The 20,168-nt window shown below is 37.9% G+C and overlaps 1 protein-coding gene across 1 annotated transcript in view; it reads left to right on the top strand.

Moving 5' to 3' along the window:
• The window catches only part of IMPG1 (interphotoreceptor matrix proteoglycan 1), an 87,915-nt gene that overhangs the window by 41,006 nt on the left and 26,741 nt on the right, over positions 1-20,168 (top strand). The window contains exons 9-12 of the mRNA XM_074946854.1: positions 504-524; positions 2,029-2,282; positions 3,083-3,159; positions 3,658-4,186. Of these exons, the coding sequence (XP_074802955.1) occupies positions 504-524; positions 2,029-2,282; positions 3,083-3,159; positions 3,658-4,186 (881 nt within the window). The remainder of the gene's footprint in view (positions 1-503; positions 525-2,028; positions 2,283-3,082; positions 3,160-3,657; positions 4,187-20,168) is intronic.

Raw genomic sequence — 20,168 nt, 5'->3', positions numbered from 1 at the left:
CATCAGGGAAACAATAACAACAGAGTGTTATGTCTGTCATTAAATTCTAGAAGCATCAGACATGACCTTCATAACTGTACATGGTAGGTAATTAATAGGTCAGGTTACTTCTGAGGCTTAAATTTGGATAGCAGCCAGTCACAGTCTTGGTCCCAGCTTCTCTGTTGTATTGAACTCCACTGGGGAGGTGCAGATTAGGACTGACAGCACCACAGATTGTGTCATTTGTAATGGGACTGGGAGTGCAAATCTTTGAGCAATAGAGTACAGTAAAATTCCTGCTCTCACACACAGACAGAGCAGAAAGATGGAGGGAAAATGTGTAATGATGGACAGCAGGCTGACATTTTTCACATTGAAATAAAGATGACAAAGGATAGGTAAAAGACAAATTGTCCTGAGATAAATGTGATATATGACTGCCTGGCTTAACAGTTTACATGGATCTTTTCTTTCTCTTTTGCAATCCATTATCATGTCCTATCCTGTGTGATGAAATGAAGCCGGAATATGGAAAAAGATGGGTAATTCAGCAGCATTTTTTTAAAAAAATAAATATAGTGAATAATTTGATAAAACACGATTTATTAATGTGGCAAAGTGAATTAATTTGTCTTTTGTTCAGATACAGAATCTGTGGTAAACAAGAAGCATGGCTTCCACCTTCATTTGAAAGGCTCATTTAATCAAAGTGTAACACCCTATCTATGAAGAGGGACAAAAATTCTTTAGCCTAAATCACTCTACTAGATAAGCAGCATAACATTGATTTGAACAGCTAAAGTTACCTCTATACAACATAAGGTTTAAGTAGAAAAGGGGAAAATGTCATACTTTAAATTATGTTTAAAAAAGTATTTTTGGCATGACAGCTGCTTGCTAGTTCTGTTTCCACATACACATTCCCTTCAGTAAGTAGTAGGATCTAATTTGCTACTTCAGTTCCCAATTGAGACAGAAGTTGCGCAAAAAGGCCAGCTTTGTCTCCGAGAATGATTTGATAAGAGGCAAACTGGCTCTCATACTTAACTGGTAATATAACTAGAATATTTTCTTCCAGCCTAAAAATGCTGCTGGAGAATAAGATTTATTATTTAATCTGATTTACAACAAAAATGGCCTACATCTTTACTGGATTTTTGCCATGTATTATAAATGTAAATTCATAGCACATCCCAGATAAGAGACCTTCAGTTATTCATCATTGTGGAAAGCTGTTCCACAATTTCTGTTTTTAGAATGAATGTTTGTTACTTTTGTAAAAAAACTGTGTATTTACTGCTTATGAAAAGTGACAGATTAATAGTCCTGCCGATCACATCTTCTGTGTACCCGTTGAACAGGAACATCCACAGCAGCAATACTGCAAGTTTCTCCAAGATGGCCCAATTTACATGACTCACCCATGACCTGGAAGAACTAACTTAAATTGTGAAAAGCTACTTTTGCTTTCCATGCATATTAAGTCCTTAGCTGCTCTTCTAAGACAGCTAGCAATATTACCTATTGGGATGGGAGTTTGGGAACCTCGCCACTATAAACTGAAATGAGTTCATCAACTCATTTCACATAGGCTATTGTAGTCAACAGATGGTTATGACTTTTAGGCACTGCCAGCATGGCTTTATGACTGTATTTGAGTTAATGACCTAGGAATGAAAGACTTAATGTTCTATTACAGATCCCACGAGCCAAGCAGCTCACCAGTTAAGCTTTAATTGGATTATATTTGCCAATTCCTACATTTTCTTTGAACAATGGATTTTTTTTTTTTTTGGTTAATGAATCCAGTGTTTCTGTGCATGGAATTTTTACATTTTTAAATTTAAATTTTTTAAATTTTTAAAATCTCAGTGGTGGAAAAAGTAAGTTGGAGGTAACAACTCAGATAATTAGGTTAGAAGTATAATTACATTACTTTTATAGAACAATTCTGGCATATTGGGGGCTATAGGAATCCTTTTAAAAATGTCTGCTTGACATGTAACTCATTTTGTTGTAGCTGATCATTGCATTTTTACACTGCAGGTCAAGCAGCACTGTAGCACGGTACATTGTCAATTTTGAGAGAGACAGCTCAGAAGTAAAGGGCACTGGGGATCATATCTCAACTATTGGCTCCAATAAAGTTGAAAATGAAAAAAGCCCTCTTAGTACAAAGGAAGAAGAGGAGATACCAGGAATTAAATTCACAGTTACAGACCTTCAGCAGCTGGTTGCCATGGCACTACAGGAAGACCAGTCCTTGATAATGGACCTTGGAACACTTCAGTTTACCGATGGTCAGTACATAAAGGCTGATAAGTGCATACATCTGAATCTCTGTCTTGTTAATTTATAAGGTTTAAATAAGATTTTTTTCCTTCCCTTCCAGCTTATTTCCATTTGGTATAATTAACCTATTAGGATGTGAACTGCAAAGCTTCTAAAGGGTTCATGGGTCTAAATGAAGTGTGCCAAAACTAAATTCCTATATTGATTTAAAAATAGTCTAAACTATCGATAAAAAGTGTCATGGAAAATTTCTTGAAAATGGAAAATTTTAATAATGTCAACAAATTTTTTTTAAAAAATTATTTTTTAAAAAATATGGCCTTCTTCAACAACCAAAAACACCTCCTTTTTGTGAAATATTTCAACCAGTAGCTCCACTTAGAACTGTGGGGTACAAACCCAAGAAAGCACTAGATTTAGAATTACAATGGTGTGGACATAGGGCAACACTGCAATTATTCATTACACAAGTCAACATGGCTCATATGGATACATTGAATAGTCTGTGCTTAAGCTGGTTTTAACCAACAGGAGTTTTCTACAGCTGTATCTCATTTGCACTAACTATGTAATGCATAATACTGAGTGCTGCAAATAAATTGCTGCTTTACTTCCTATTGTAATTTAAAAATAAAATTTACCTCTCATTCTCATTCACTCTGATTTTTAAAAGTATTTCAGATGAATCATTTTTGTTTCCATCAGTTTTTATCTCTATTATAGAGGTTATGCACTTTGATCAGCATTCATTATCTTCAATCTGCAGTTTTATTGAAAAACATACTTTGCCTTTTGTTTTGTTTTGCAGAAGCTATTAAACCATCTAGTGACTCAGGCAATGATATCAAATCAGTGGTCACCATTGCTCCAACAGGCACTGAGTCGGTAAGCTAATTCTGCTTTTCTCTCTCTCAAAGGGAAACGAACTGAGATAATCTAAAATTCGCCCCATCCCCAAACTGATTCTAAAAATAAGTACAATCCTTAGAATAAATGCAGCCAGTGTGAGTAGTATGTATTATTTTGCAAAAGCAAAAAAGTAATTGATTGAAGTATTTACATGTGGAAGACATTGCCTGGTTTCCTCTGACTTTATAAGAATTACAAGTTATTTGGTGAACCATCGTCTAAACTGTACATCTCAGTGAGTGAGATAGAACAAAGCGCATGGTGTAATAAAATGTGACCTTTGCTCAACTGATTTTAAAGCAATGGATTGTTATATATTTTATTTAGGATCACATTCACATATGACAAGCATTGGTCCATATTTCATAACTATATAATTGAGCCAATGGTTACAAGACGTTGTGGCTACATTGTATCAGACTCTCTAGTAATGAAAGCTACACCCTGTAAATGTTCTCTGAATTTGATTTTCAGGATGATGGTTTGAGTGCTGAACTCCCACTAGGTTACCCTAGTCTAGCAACGGTGGAGCAGACGGGAGATGATTTAATTAGTGAATATACCACTGGAAGCACTATGCTAAGTGGAGATATCAGTGCCCCTGAAAATTTTATTTCATCTAAACCTGCATTTCCTGCCAAACCCTCAAGTGAATGGGCTAAAGAACAAGAACCAGAATCTTTAAAGGAAATTGAAGACATGAACATTATTATTGACCAGCAAAGCTCTACAGTGCCTTTCAGTACTCTGGAAAGCACCAATGGCCCTTTAAAATCAGAGGATTCTGATTTACCTCCTCCAGCAGATGAGTCAGCCAGCAATGATTTAAGCACAAGGGAATCTGAAGTCCCAACTGAGCAGGCTGTCACACTGGCTTATACTACACCACCTAACTTTCTGCAGCCCAGTGATCAGAAGAGTGAAGCTGAAAGGAAGAAAGAGCAGACTGTTAGCACAGATCTGGTTCTTAAGGGAGACAGCCAGGAAAGTCTATCTGGACAAGGTAGGTTATAAAACATCTATACATGAGGAGAAATAAGAGACACCCAGCTATTGTGCCACATATATACAATGTAGTAAGAAGACTAAATATTTCCTTAAATTTACATTTTGCATTGCAGCTGAATGAATATTCTTACATCATCAAGTGTGAAAATATGAGTTAGAATTTTTTGACATCCACTCTGAGCAAACATGTCTTTTAGGTTGACTTCAGGGTTAGTAAAGCAAGTAAAAACCACAAGTACTTAAGGGTAAGGTGGGATTCATATAGGGATTAATGTAGGATTTCACAAACCCAAGGAAATCAAAGAAATGCCAGATAAAATCCCAGACCAACCATAAATAAGAACAATTCCAGTATTCAAAAATGGAGATTAAATTACCCACATAAACTACAGGCACCTCAATCTGAAGTCAGCAATAAGTACAACAACAGAGTTTATCCCAAAATAGGAACACCACAGGCACCTAGCACAATGGGGTCCTGTGCCCAGACCAGGGCCCCTGGGCACTACAGCAATACAAATAAATAATAATAATTTGAAAGAGTAAGGATTTTCTAATAATCTGATTGAGGGTTCCAAGGTTTTAAAAAACAACTCCTTTTCTTTAGTCATCTATTCATTCTCTCTGTTTGATAATTTGATTTATAGAACCCTGATGCATGGGAGTATGCAGATGTCCACAGGATCTTCTGTCAGCTCTTTAAGGGACATTCATTATGAATAAGCAATACAAATTTGCAGAAAAAAAAATACATATGGTGTGAAATTCTGGCTCCATATCAATACCAAAACTCCCATTAACTTTAACCACACCAGTATTTCATCTGTGGAGTCTGAAATAATGCATGAACAAAATTGCGAGGAGCACAGTAACGTCAGTATTCTAGCGCACCATATACAGTGCAACCCCTATTTTGCATACTAATTGGGGATTTAAGAATTCATAAAATCAAAAAGTTCATAAAACTGAACTCACAGGTACAGTGCATAAGTCATCGCTTTCTTCCAGTCCTTCAAATCACTGCAGACCAATTTCCAGTACATTGAAGGCATCAGAGTATGAAGAGATGTCAAGGTGTTCTTCATTGATCTCACTTTCGTTAGGTGATTTTTTTTTTCCTGTTGGGAAAAACGGTTAGTGTAATTGGTCCTTTGTAAGATCGGCACTCGTAAAATCAAGGTTCTGCTGCATGCATTTCTAAAACAGATGACTACAAATAAGAGATAAGGGTGGCACTATAATTTCTTCCCTGTCCCTTCCCCTTTTTGTCGCCAAATAAAACCAAAGAGCCTACTCAGTTTTCCAGTGAGCAATGAGCCCCCTTCCCTCACTGCTAGCCAACCAGTCAGTGTCTGAGCACAGAATATAGCTTTCTTGGCTTTTCTTAGCCAACCATCCCCTACCACTTCCAGGATGACCCTGGGGCCAGCACTAGCAGCAGTAGGAGGCAGGGCAAGGAGCAAGCCAGAGGTCAGTGAAATAGAGCAATACTGTCTCCATGCAGGAGAGCCATCCTGGCCCCTCCATAGTACCATTTATAAGCCTCAAAAAAAAAAAAGCCTTGGAAAGTAGGGAGCCCTGAAAGGTTAAAATCTCTCCAAGTTAGACCGTTCCTGAGGGTGAAACCTTCTAGTAGCCACCACTGAGGATGGAGGGGTAATTTTAAGTGAATGAAGATATGTGCAGCTATGGCAAATTAAAGAGCTGCTCGAGGGACCCCGGAGCTGAATTCAGTGTCTTCCCCCAGCACTTGCAAAGTCTGTAAGCACGACAGAAAAGGCATGTTTAACCTGACTCCATCATATACAGTGCATGAATAGGCAGTCTGATGTCTCAACGATCTTCTAAGAGTCCTTCTACGTATTTTGTTACATTCTGGTTGGTAGGTAATGTTAGGATTTGCACCACATATATGGTGTGATGTTTGTGAGAGGAAAGTTTCTAGGACAAATGGATCTACCATGTATATGTAAATGTGGTTGTGGACAGTGTTTCTATATTTGTACCTCTGGTAAGTATGGTCAATTTAAATTTACACCTAAGCTTCAGTGTACTCAGTGCTCTACAGCAGTGGTTTCTCAACCAGGAGTTCGAGGGCCCCTGGCTGGCCACCAGCAGGTTTCAGGGGGTCCGCCAAGCAGGGCCAGTGTTAGACTTGCCGGGGCCCAAGGCAGAAAGCCAAAGCCCCACCTCCTGGGATTGAAGTCCAGGGCCCTTAGCCCTGGCACCCGAGGCTGAAGCCAAACTTAGCTTTGAGGGGGCCCCTATGGCATGGGTCCCCAGGCAACTGCCCTACTTGCTACCCCCTAATGCCGGCTTTGGCTTTTATATGCAGAAAATCAGTTGTTGAGCTGTGGAGTTTTTATAGCATGTTGGGGGGGCCTCAGAAAGAAAAAAGCTGAGAATCCCTGCTCTACAGGATAAGCTACAGATACATTCCCTGTCCTGAGGAACTAAAAGACAGACAAGTATGATAAGATGCGATTGTTAGGTTTTCAGAGCAGGGACCTTGTCTTGTTACCTAAACCACCTAGCACAGTTGATCACTGTAAAACAAAAATAAGAAGTCACATCAGGGGACCTAGAAGAATGGTTAATATGTTATTTTTACTTTTAAAAAGAATAAGTTTCATGTCTATGGGCCTCTCAGAAGAAAAGAATCCATGGTAGAGATTTGTGTGAGGAGATATCCGTGTGTAGTATGTGATGTCTACGTTTCCCTCATCCTAATCGCCTAATCCAAAATGGCCTTCTCTGCCATTTCCTTTCTGGACACAGTAAAGAACCACATAGAAAATGAGACTAGCATTATGAGAGGAGTAGGACCAGAGTGAATGCCATTCAAGACTGGACTAACAGATCGAGTACTCCAGTACATTGTCTCTGACTGCAACCAGAACCAGATGTTGCAAAGGAAAGTATCATACTGGATAGCTGTAGTATGAAATAACATGTTCAGTCCCTCCAACTGCAGGTGGTTAATTGTTGGCTTATGTTCTGAGTGTTTATATATTTGTAGATAATGAAATGGTAATTTCTTGCCACAGTCAAAAATTGTATTAGGCTTTTAATTTCATCGGCAGCCATGGTACATGCTGTGAACTGCTGCAAGACTCTCTCACATATTGTACACTTTATTCTCATTCTGCAGTCTTCTTTCTCACACATGGAGTTCTGAAACAAAAGAAAACCACACACTTTTTGATCAGCACAGTGCTCTGAAAATTCTAAGGAATAAGAAACACTTCTCTGCCTGAACAATCTGTGCATTGTACTTGAAAATAATGTTTTTGATGACAATTGTCATTAATAACTTTATTTTCAAATACATTGCACATCTTATTAATGCAGAGTAGCACATCTCATCTTTCAGATGCAGGGCTGATCAAAAACGGTAGTTTCCCTTTGATAAGCAAGCATGGGCATGAAATTATACCTTTCATAGATTAAAATGCTCCATTTATCTCAGTGTCATTCACTCACTGGTTGTAGACTTAGTGGCACCAATCCACATGATTGCTGAATATTGCATTTTTCTAAATAAATGAAAAATACCGTAGCCACACAGCTCCCTATTGGTTACCTCTCTATTGGCTACCTCAGCAAAGCGGCATGATTTATTTGTTTCACTTCAGTCATTTCCAGGTCACAGACCATGAAGAATGTGTTAATTATGCTGAATCACAGTTAGCACCTAACTGATTTTCACCAGGGGACCTGTTTCTTGCCCCAGGATCCAATTTGTTTGGCTGAACCCCCCTCCCATGATTCCAGTGTAGGACTATGGATCAAATGGCTCTCTCAGTATAAAGAAAAGGAGTACTTGTGGCACCTTAGAGACTAACCAATTTATTTGAGCATGAGCTTTCGTGAGCTACAGCTCACTTCATCGGATACATACTGTGGAAAGGCTCTTCTACCTCAGGACTCTGATATTTGGTGTTCTGTCTGAGACGAGGCAGTGCCATACCTACCTGATACTCATGCAACCTAACAACCAAAATTAGACCAAAGTATTACAGCCCACAGGAGACTGAGAGAATAGGAGGACCAGTGCCTGAGGCCCCTGCAATGGCAGAGAATTTTATTAAATGAAATATACTCAGGTAATCCTGGCAAGTGACTGGCACCCACATGCTGCAGAGGAAGGCAAAAAACCCTGACAGTCATTGCTAGTCTGACCTGTGAGAAAATTCCTTCCTGTCCAGCAGTTTGGCATGTTTCTTTTAATAAAAATTCAGGCTAACTATCTGTAAGGGTATGTCTACACTGGAAACTTCAAAGCGCTTCAGTGGGAACACTCCTGCGGCTGCGCTTTGAAGTGCGAGTGTCACGTGCAAGCACTGGGAGACAGCTCTCCCAGCGCTCCTGGTAATCCACCTCCACGAGGGGATTAGCTGCAAGTGCTGGGAGCGTGGCTTGCTGCACTCAGAGGGCTGATTTTTCAGCCCCCTGAGCCAGCAAGTTAGAGCACTATAAAATGTACGTGTAGACAAGTCCTAATATGCTACAGTTAGCGTTCCCATATCTTGTTCCCAATTAGTGTTACCATACATGCTTAGAAATCTGCCGTATTCTAGTCCTTTCCTAGACATCTTAAAAAAGACTCGGCATAAAATTGTTTTAGGCCCAAATTTGAGGAAGGGAAAGTACATATTATGTAACATCCCTGGATGGATAGATTCTTCCATGTATACTATATGGAATTTACCTTCCCTTAAGGAAGTTAAAAGATACTTCTCTCTTCTCCTCCTCCCCCCATCCTTTATAAATTGAAGTGGGATTCCACTGGCCTTCATTTATCCCTTTCTTCCTCCCATGGAAACGTATGACCATTTCTACTACTGCACTGTGAAAATATGCAAAGAATGTTGAATTTTCTTCTATCCATAAATTATTTTTGCTATCCTTTAGAGGGTCTTCAGTCTACTTCACTGAATTCTTTTCCATTATATCTTTGAAAAATACTTAGTCATTTGTTTTTATTCTCATTAGGCTTGTTCTTGTGAATTCAATGGGAATTTTTATTCCATACTTTTAAATGTTGCTAAGGAACATTACCTACCTATTACATTATAATCCACTATGTCCTATAGTGTTTTTCAACATTGTAATGACTATGAGGTGCAGGAAGAACAACCGAAAAGGAAATTGTTTAATTTCCAGTGTAATTTTCTCTCTCAAATTCTTCCCAGATTACTTGGAACTCTGTTAAATTTTTCATTCAGTTGATTTTTAACTACTTATGTTATTTTCTCCAGGCAAACATAGCACTGATTGTTAACTGAGGACAGATGTGGTTTTTGCCATCTCTACAGTAATATTCTCTGTGGGTCTAATCCTGCGAGGTACAGTGTTCAGTGGTACTTGGAGGTGCTCAGCACCCTGTGGAAGTGAGCTCTTTATCCATAGTATGCTAAGGAAAGTTTTTTATTGGGCAGCTGTGTTAAATGCTAACAGTTCTCAAAAATCAAATAACCCTATTAAGCTGGCAAAGTCATTTCCCCCAAACACAAGATCCATTACTTTAGCACCTGCTTGTATCCAAGTGTATACAGGGGCACATAATCATGTCCATTGCAAGACTTTGCAAAAAGACTCCATAATCAGTTGTGTAACTGAGTAATATTGGAGAAATACAGTATTTATGGAATGGTGATGGCTAAGAAAGTAGATACATTATGGGTATGCCTACATTATAGCGGCTACAGCAGCAATGGGTTTTTTCCATCAATGTAGTTAATCCACCCCTCTGAGAGGCAGTGTCTAGGGCAACAGAATAATTCTTCCATCAACATAGCTGCATCTACAGTGGGGGTCAGCCTTGTGCAACTTGGTTAGGTCGGTCTAATTTTTCAGAATAGACTAGGCCTATGTTAGTGGCAATACATGGTTGTATATATTATCACTTATTTATTATAATACCCCAAAGTATGCTGGATGCTTCAGAAAACACAGATTTTGGAAGGTTCCACTGAGGTTGTTGGGAGATTTAAAAAGTTTTCTCCTTTTTGACAGCTGCTACTAGTTATAGCAATATTCCCAGTGTTCTCTGGATTTTTCTCTTCTGTGAATTACACAGTTCTTATAGGAGTGTACTTACATTTCAAAGATTAAAATGTTTACTTAATTTTATCCCATGGATATCATTCAAGAGTATGTTGTTGATGATAGAAAGTCTGAGAGACATATAAAATTACTGAGTTGGATGTATATAAGCTGCTGGTTTTCTACTCTGCAAGTGGCTGCATTTTCATAATGGAAATACTTGGTAAAATTTGATAAGCACTGTAGGATTTTTTGGAGGTAAGGCTGCTGTATCATCTGTTAACTAGTTGTGCTATTAAAACTTTCTTTCTCTTTGAATTTCTGTATTCCTCCCTTTAAATCCATTGACACTACAGCATTTTCTCATAACTGGCTCTCCTGAAATTTAACACTCTGATTTTCCCCCTTCTTGGTTCAGCTTTTATTATAGTTATGAATCTGACTTATTCACTGTTACTTAGACACACCACAACTTCTCTAGCTTCTTCATCCAGTCACGTCCAGTCTCTTACTCATACAGTCCTGGTTCAGCAAGGGACTCGGGCACCGGAGTAATCTTATTTTGATCTAAAGTTAGGTATGCTTAAGTACCTTGTTGGATCCAACGCAAAACACCCCTATGTTATAGATTCTTTCTTTACACAGTGTGGAAAGCAGCTTGCTACACAGCAGCCATGCTAACTTACTGGCTTAGTTACACTTGCCACTTTTTTTTTTTTTCCTTTTTCACAAACCAGGCTTATTGTTATCTATTTCTTGCTTCTTTCTGACAAAATTGCCCATCACATTTTCTTTGTAAAAGTATGAAATCCGTGGGTTAGATTCTCATCCCTACTCAGACCCTCTTTCACTGGACAAAAGGGCTGAAGGAGTATAAAGGGTCTCTAAAAGCCCTAGTTCTGGTGGGAGGAAATTCCCCTATGGTTGCTCTAAGGGAGACCACAGGCTATCATCCAAGGATTTCCTCTTGTGCCTTAGTGTTTGGGAACATGCCAATGGTGGGGTGAAGGTGGGAGAGTTGTGCTTCAGTCCCTAAAGCATCCCAGAATTAGGAAGGTACAAAGGTGGCTTCCAGGCAACTTAGCATCCTCACTCCCACCTGGCTGCAAGTACTGTGCCACTCTTCTTAGAGGTGCAGCACAAACACTCATCCTGTGTAATTGCTAGCATGAATTAGGGATGAGACCCAGGCACACCATTCAAAACCAGATGTTCAATCCCAATCCCCCCCTCCCAAAGTTCAGAGCTCAGGTTTTGGTCTAGACTGATCTCTAGTCATACATCGTTTCTCTTTATTAAAGTTCCTCCAGAATCTAAATTACTGCCATTTTTTCCTTTATAAACAGTGCAAAGTCAATTCTGCCCCTTTCCATTTTCTTGAATGTCTATTAAATAGTCTCTGACCCTCAGTATCTTGTGTCTATGTATTTTGACTTCCCTCCGGGGCTAAACTCATCATATCCAAACCTCCTCTGTATGCTTAAAGTACTCATTATCCTATTCCTTTTGCAATCTTCCTCTATTTCCACACAATACTCTTTAATAATTGTACAGGAGGGAAATCACAGATAATATACTATATGGCTTATTGTTGAAAAATACAAGAAAATATTAAGGCTACAGCAAAGGAAGCAGGGCAAATTTCTAATGTGAAAGAGAAAAGCATTTGAAAATCTTAGAAACTGACCAAAAAAATGAAAAATAAGGTTACTTCCAAAGTAGTAAGAATTTCTTTAAAATGATTAGGGCACGTTTTAATTAACATCTGAAGAATTAAATTAAATTAAATTAAATTAAAGTAAGTAAATTAAATTAAATTAAGCATCTGAAGAAGTGGGGGGGTTTACAAACGAAAGCTTATGCCCAAATAAATCTGTTCGTCTTTAAGGTGCTACCGGACTCCTTGTTGTTTTAATTAAAGTTATTAATGCATTCTATTGGCATTTTATTAATAAAATCCCTAGCATTATATAAGAAATAGTATTTCTGAGAGCATCATTCCCAGAGATACACTCTGGAAATGCACTAAAAGTAACTAGTTTGGACCCTGTGGTACATAACGATCAGCACATGGACTGCTGGAGATGACCTAAACCTTTGCCATTATATTGCATTTGTACATTTCATAGAGTCACAGGCCTTGATTGCTCCCCCGATACCTGTGGGAGATGAAGATTCTGCAAGGATCCTCTCTCAGTTTTCCTAGGATCATTCTTTGACCATGCTGAGGAGTGGGTGGTGGTTATGCACCCTAAGCCCCATGGTTCTGTGCCTCCAAGCTTGCTCTGGTACCCTCCCAACCCCTGCACTCAGGTAAGGCAGCATGGCTCCTTCACACACCACATTCCTGCTGCAGTTAATACAGTCTTCTGCTCATCCTTTTGAGCTAATATTTGACAGTGATCAGATGCTAGATCTCCGGAAGAGCTGAATATCATGTAGACATTACTGTATTTCTGGTATTCTTTCCGCCTCATGTTCATTCCCAGCAGCCCAAAGGTCCATTATTGTAAAATGTCACCTTTAACATGACATTCCACTAGGCCGGATCTTAAACTCAAATTGCAAAGAAAACCCCATTTTTTATTTCTTACAAGAACTGCTCCAGATGTTTCACAGTGATTGGAATTCAGTCCATATTATGTACTTGACACCAAGGGCATTTTTTCCTTTCCCCAAATCACCAGTTTTAAAGGGTAAGAATTCTTCTATTTTCATTACTCTCTCTTTTGGTTTTCATGAATTCTCTTTGATCAGAAACTGACAAGCTTCTCTTAATTTTTTTTTCCGTCAAATTCTCTGTGCACCCTTTTGCTGTTTCTCATTATCACTGGCTGCTTCAGAAGTGCTAAGAATACTCGTTATGGGAGCACTACCTCACCCAGTACTCTAAGGAGTGAAAAGGTAAGTCTAGCTATGTAACTTTTTCAAGCATTATCTACGGCTTTGATTAGTCTGACAATTATCTTTAAACTGATAGTGAGAGTGGCTGTAAAGTGACCAGCAGGCCTGTAATATGACCACAGAAATTCCACCGAAAAGGCTAAGGACAGGATGCTCTGTACTTCTTGACCAGAAATGTTTAAAAGGGGACTGGGTGGAAAATACATACTAAGCTGATTCTTTTGGCAGAAGTCGAAAAGGAGGACTCAAAATCAGAAAGCACGGTCGATATTACAGTACGTGAATAGCATATGGACAAATGTAATTTAGTCTGGTTCTCAGCTATGACTATGGTGGGAACACTAGAAGAACCTAAATAGAAAAAAAAAAGATAGAATAAAATAATCAATATCACATCTTCAAATCATGCTTAAAGTGTTAAACTAAAAATCAATACTAAGAAAGTCAGTTGCATTTGGGCATTCTTCACAAGAACTATGAGGAGGAGAGAGACCACTGCATAGACATTTCATGATTTCAGATTTAAATTACCCAGTGTCTCCAATTAAGGGTTACGTCAATGTAAGATTAAGCTTTACTGCTTTCAAATATGATTCATCACCTTTTGTGTGTCAAAAATATGCAATACATATATGTTATCAAAGCAGGTAACATATTATACTTTAGATGTAACTCATAATTCTATGGACCTGTTGATATTATTCTATGCAGCATAAAAAACTGTTCAAACACATGTCAAGAAAAGTTACCTGCCCAGACAAAATTCTGCTAGTCCGCATGCTTGAGCCCAAAATGTGCCAAATGGAATCTGAAAATGGAAAAACCTGTTTGATAGTTTAAAAACCTATGTGACACACCCAAAAATGTATTTATAAACTAGCTATTAACAAGCTGTCCTTAGAGACATAATAAGAAACTTAAAAACACAAGAGAAATTCTTAAATTACCTGATAATCTAGAGAGGCTGTTTCTATAGATAATTTACTCCAATATCATTCAGAATGTCTTTATAGAATAGACTAACAAATCTGTGAGCTAAACACTATATATTTTAAAAATTGCTTCCAAAAAAAGCCATTTTCACAATAGCCCAGACTGCAAAGGGAATCATTCCAGTCCACTGTGTTAGTTTTCCTACATTTCTGCAAGATTTCTCTTAATTAAAGAAATAGGAAACAAAGCAGTAACATTAAAATAATACCTTGAAAGAAATGGTTAAGATTTATTTTAAGTCTGCAAATTAAGAGTTGAGGATGAAATTGTGTCCCTCACCAGCCTGTATGTGTCTGGTTATTGAAGCTCACACAGTATATAGTAACGAACTGCTCAGAGACCACTGCAACCTTTACAGTTACTTACTGGTTAAAGAGACACTGTTATGGAACCTTGAAGATTATTCTTCCCTCTTTCAGTAAAAATATCCTGTCCTACGTGCTATCTTTGTTAGAAATTCTGGCTTCCAGGAATGTGTATGGAACTAAAATTTTGATTTTAAAAATCATTGCACTTAACTTTTTAGGGGGTTCAATGTCCTTTCAGTATTAGGGGTTAGATTTATAAGATAAAGCCAGACATTTTTAAGAGTGGCTTGGCATAGCTGTATCCTTTAAAGATGGTATTGACACTGTTGTCTTAAATATTATGGCATCAGTCAATTTAAACAGACACACAGGGCCAAATTTTCAATAGTGTATATAATAAATTGTGTGGGCTCATTTGAACTTATGAAAAATCCGAAATACACGTGTAACTCTTGATGCATATACATATGGACATTTGTTCTTGCACATCTGAGTCTGTTCATGCACATTAAAAAAATTGGCCCTGACTATTGTTTGAACATGCTGTAGGTTATTCTATTAAATTCTTAACACTACTTCTCAGTGTGACACTGTTCAATTTCCAGTCGTTCGTGGAAAAGTAAATTCATGAAAGGATTAAGCACTATTACAAGTAATGATGCCCGTGGTCTACAAGAAAGAGTCAATTCCCTTTCTAATGCTTTGGTCTATTATTCTGTAGGGCTTTTCTCCAAGCAGGTAGAAATCTAACGCGTTAGCCCCATAAAGGAATGACATCATTGTGTGTGTTAGTATGGCATTTGATTAATAGAAGCCTTTCTGCAGAAATTATTATAGAAATGAGTTTCTTGCTCATTTAGTTGCATTAATAGATTTAACTTTCATTTCAATTTTCCCCCTTCATTCAAAGGATTTTTTGTCTGATTAAAGCTATGCTATTCCTTTGCAGATGGGAACATTGGTGCCATTGACCAGTAACTGAGCTGGTGACAGAAAAGAATATATTTTCTTCATTACCGCATACTCTGTAAGTAATTGGAAGCTGCCATGCAAATTGCACCAACAGGAGTTTCTAACAGAGGATGCTTCTGATGGTTGGAATGGCTATAACTGGAAACTGACTGGGTAATTAAGTAAAAGGGGAATATTATTATGCAGTTGGCTATTCATTTTCTGGCCGTAACCAAGTCAAGCTACCTCATATTTGTGAGCAGACTAGAGGAATTCAGTTCCTCAGTTTTGCCCTCCCAATGAAAAGATTTTTAGGAACTGAAAATATTTCCACCAGAAATTTCATTTTGGAATCCAGTACTTTATCCTAGCTGTTTACATAGCTTGGAGGAGCAAAGAATGCAGCTGTACAGGACTTGGTTTGTGAGTAGTGCTGTCAATTAATCGCAGTTAACTCATGCAATTAACTCAAAAAATTAATCACGGTTAATTGCAGCTTTAATTGCACTGTTAAACAATAGAATACTAATTGACATTTATTAAATATTTTTGGATGTTTCTTTACATTTTCAAATATATTGATTTCAATTACAACACAGAATACACAAAGTGTACAGTGCTCACTTTCTATTATTTTTATTACAAATATTTGCACTATAAAAATGATAAAAGAAATAGTATTTTTCAATTCACCTCATACAAGTACTGTAGTGCAATCTCTTTATCATGAAAGTGCAACTTACAAATTTAGTTTTGTTACGTAACTGCTCTCAAAAACAAAACAATATAAAACTTCAGAGCCTACAAGTCTACTCAGTCCTAGTTCTTGTTTAGCCAATCACTAAGACAAACAAGTTTGTTTACAGGAGATAATGCTGCCTGCTTCTTATTTACAATATCACCTGAAAGCGAGAACAGGTGTTCACATGGCACTTTTGTAGACGGCACTGCAAGATATTTATGTGCCAGATACGAATGTTTACCACATGCCCCTTCACGCTTTGGCCACCATTCCAGAGGACATGGTTCCATCCTGATGATGGTTGTTAAAAAAAAATGCATTAATTAAATTTCTGAATCAACTCCTTGGGGGAGAATTGTATGTTTCCTGCTCTTTTTTACCCACATTCTGACATATATTTCATGTTAGGGTAGTCTCAGATGATGACCCAGTACATTTTGTTTGTTTTAAGAACACTTTCACTGCAGATTTGACAAACACAAAGAGAGTACCAAACTGAGATTTCTAAAGATAGCTACAGTACTCAACCCAAGGTCGAAGTGCCTTCAAATCTGAAGTGTCTTCCAAAATCTGAGAGGGATGAGGTTTGAAGCATGCTTTCAGAAGTCTTAAAAGAACAATACTCTGATGTGTAAACTACAGAATCCAAACCACCAAAAAAGAAAATCAACCTTCTGCTAGTGGCAGCTAACACAGATGATGAAAATGAACATGTGTCGGTCCAAACTGCTTTGGATAGTTATCAAGCAGAACCCGTCATCAGCATGATGCATGTCCTCTGGAATGGTGGTTGAAGCATGAAGGGACTATGCATCTTTAGCGCATCTGGCACGTCAATATCTTGCAATGCCAGCTACAGCAGTGCCATTTGAACACATGTTCTCACTTTTGGGTGACATTGTAAACCAGAAGCGGGCAGCCTTATCTCCTGCAAATGTAAACAAACTTATTTGAGCAATTGGCTAAACAAAAAGTAGGACTGAGTGGACTTGTAGGTTCTAAAGTTTTACATTGTTTTATTTTTGAATGCAGTTATTTTTTGTACATAGTTCTACATTTATAAGTTCAACTTTCATGATAAAGAGATTGCACTACAGTAGCTGTATTAGGTGAATTGAAAGATACTATTTCTTTTGTTTTTACAGTGTAAATACTTGTAATAAAAAATAAATAGAGTGAGCATTGTATACTTTGTATTTTGTGTTGTAATTGAAATCAATATATTTGAAAATGTAGAAAACATCCAAAAATATTTAAATAAATGTTATTCTGTTATTAACAGTACAATTAATTGCAGTTCATTTTTTTAACCGTGTGATTTTTTAAATTGTGATTAATTTTTGTAATCACTTCACAGCCCTATTTGTAAGCCTTTCATCTGTGTAGACTTTGGCCTAACCTGGTTTGGATCACTAGTAAAGTGAATTTGAGGGTCTCATTCTATTCCCTCCATTAGACAAATTGATCTGCATCTCAGAATCAGGCATAATTCAACATGACTAGCCATCCCTTTGGAGGACATGCTCAAAAGTGGAACTATGTAGGTCAAGAAGGATATGGATTAATTGGCAGAAATGTGAGGAAGCTCATACTGTGCCTATTTGTACCATGTTTGATTGTAGCCATTTTTACTAGCATCTGACCTGCCTGAGTCCTCGCATTTAGGGCCAGATTCACCAGTTATGCCTTGGCTACTTTAAACTGCTCTGGTGATACAAAGCATCCATAAACCTAATTTGACTGTCCAGTTAAGGCAAAAGATATCTGTGTTGCTTTGCTTTGCTCTGCTCAAGTGGCAAAAAGCATTTGGAGTTTACCAGCAATGTGCCCACCTTGGCCCAAATCCTTAAAGGTATTTAGGTGTCCCAGTCCCACTGAAATCAATAGACTCCTAAATTGAGGATCTGGGCTATAGTGTTTATCAAGCTGGCCAAATTGAAGTATGTGGTAGCCACACACAACAGATATTTCTCCAAAACAGTAGGGCCCCCACGTTTGGACAGACCCTTCAATTTCTCTCTTACACACTTTCTAGTAGTGTCAGCAATATGAAAAATAAGATGATTGCATACATCATTTCAAAGGCATATTGGCTTAGGAATATAAAATATCTGTTCTTTCAGTGATTTCCAGATATAGGCATTTGCTTGAAATGAGAACCTATGTGTAGGCTATTTTCATTATTTTCCCTTGTAAGTACAGAAATGCTGGAGAGGCCAGGGCACCTCAGAGTTGATCATAGTCAGTTTTCCTTTTTAAAACATTCAATATTATGTTTGGTTTTGGTTTTAGGAAATGAGGCGCCATGTTTCTACAAGAATATTTTTATCTCATGGGACTTTTGTATTGTTTTTGTTATTGCATAGACTAATAAACTCTGGTACCACAGAGCTGCATGTCCGAGTATTATGTTGGTCTTCCTCTTGCAAATAATGGTAATTTGGCATGTTGCTTTATCGGTAGAGAAAAGAGGAAAAGGACTCTAGGGTTTTAAGCGTCCTACTTAGAATTTCATTTCAAATCACTTCCTCAGTTCTAGAGTATATGCATTGTTTATGAGGCTTGTCAAAATTTAATTTAAAATTGCTCCCACCTAATCCGCACAAAAATGGTACTCCAATCCCTCACGTATGCCATGCTTTAGAAAGCTCCACAATAAAATATATTATCCACAGTTGCAATTCAGCAACATCTAGTGTACCTAGCTACACATTTCTTTAAATTTTCAGGTGTTCTGTAAAGTTTTGGTTATATTGATAACATCCCTCATTTTAAACACTTCGATATGTCAACATATTTGCACTTTCGAGCTTTGATTGCATATCAGTCTGCAACGGGAATTGGAGTGGTGAGTCCTAGCCCCAGTATTATGGTTTTGAGTAAGCTTCTCATTGCTCATCATTGAGTCAGCTTCTTTTTTAAAGTACATTCATCTCAGAGATGCTTTGCGTCTCAATTTTTCTGTTGCTCCACTGCCTTCATTCATTTAAACACTGATCTCATCTAGACCTTCTTGTTTGACATGGTGTGTGGCTTGTTTGAGAAGGAATTTAATACTGATAAATACAAATAGCACATTGTTCTCTTTAATGCAGAATTTTAATACAAAATTATGGTTTTAATAAACCACTGAAAGTAGCACCTAATATACTAATGCAGCTATCAAAGTAATTTTACAATCTGTTTTCATTGTACATGTCCTTACTGACGCTGTACCCTCAGGATTATTCTGGACTCAAGCAGTTCATCCCTTCTAGCAACCTGTTACTTGTAGGACTGAGTTTTACAACATTTGAAAACTAAGGTGTTATTTTATTTGGAGAGTTGAATAATAAGTGAGTTAAGGGTTCACTGAACAATAACACTGACCTTCTTTCACATGACTGTACTGTAGCTTTCATGACCCACCACTGACTTCCTGTCATGTCGGGTTTCTAATTAGGCTCACCCCATTTTGGTATTCTCATAAAACGCAGGGACAATAACCCCACACTGCTCTTGCTTGATGATCCTCTAATTAGAGATAACTATTTTAGGCAGTTTATAGTATTAGTTAATAAGACAGGTGGGAGGAAAGGGAAATGCTGTCTCTTTCACATCACTATGCTCAGAATATACGTCAGCAAACAGCTGGGTTAGTGCATTGATTTTGAGAGTCCTGCCTTCAAAATGCAGCATTTCTGGAAATATCATCCCACCCGGCCTGATCTAAAGCCCTTTGAAGTTAATGGAAGGATTCCTGTTGATTTCAGTGGATGCTGGATCAGGCCCAGTGTCAACCCCTTAGTATTTTTTACACTGCAGTGTCTTCCCCCATTGAAGAGATTAATCATGAAGTGGAGTCAAGTAGTGCTGCACAGAGACATTGGGGATATCGTTGAACACCTCCTCATAAAATAGTGGCCCCCACAAACCTCTTTTCCACTTCATTCCGGGATATGCACATATTTTGGAACAGGTTACTCCATAGAACTGTGCTTACATTGAAGAACCTTGATAGTGCCAAAGACCCGCAAGACCTAAAATTCAAC

The sequence above is a fragment of the Natator depressus genome, chromosome 3 (genome assembly GCF_965152275.1).
Source record: "Natator depressus isolate rNatDep1 chromosome 3, rNatDep2.hap1, whole genome shotgun sequence".
In the NCBI taxonomy this organism is placed as follows: Eukaryota; Metazoa; Chordata; order Testudines; family Cheloniidae; genus Natator; species Natator depressus.
This window is presented reverse-complemented; position numbering and strand designations above follow the sequence as displayed.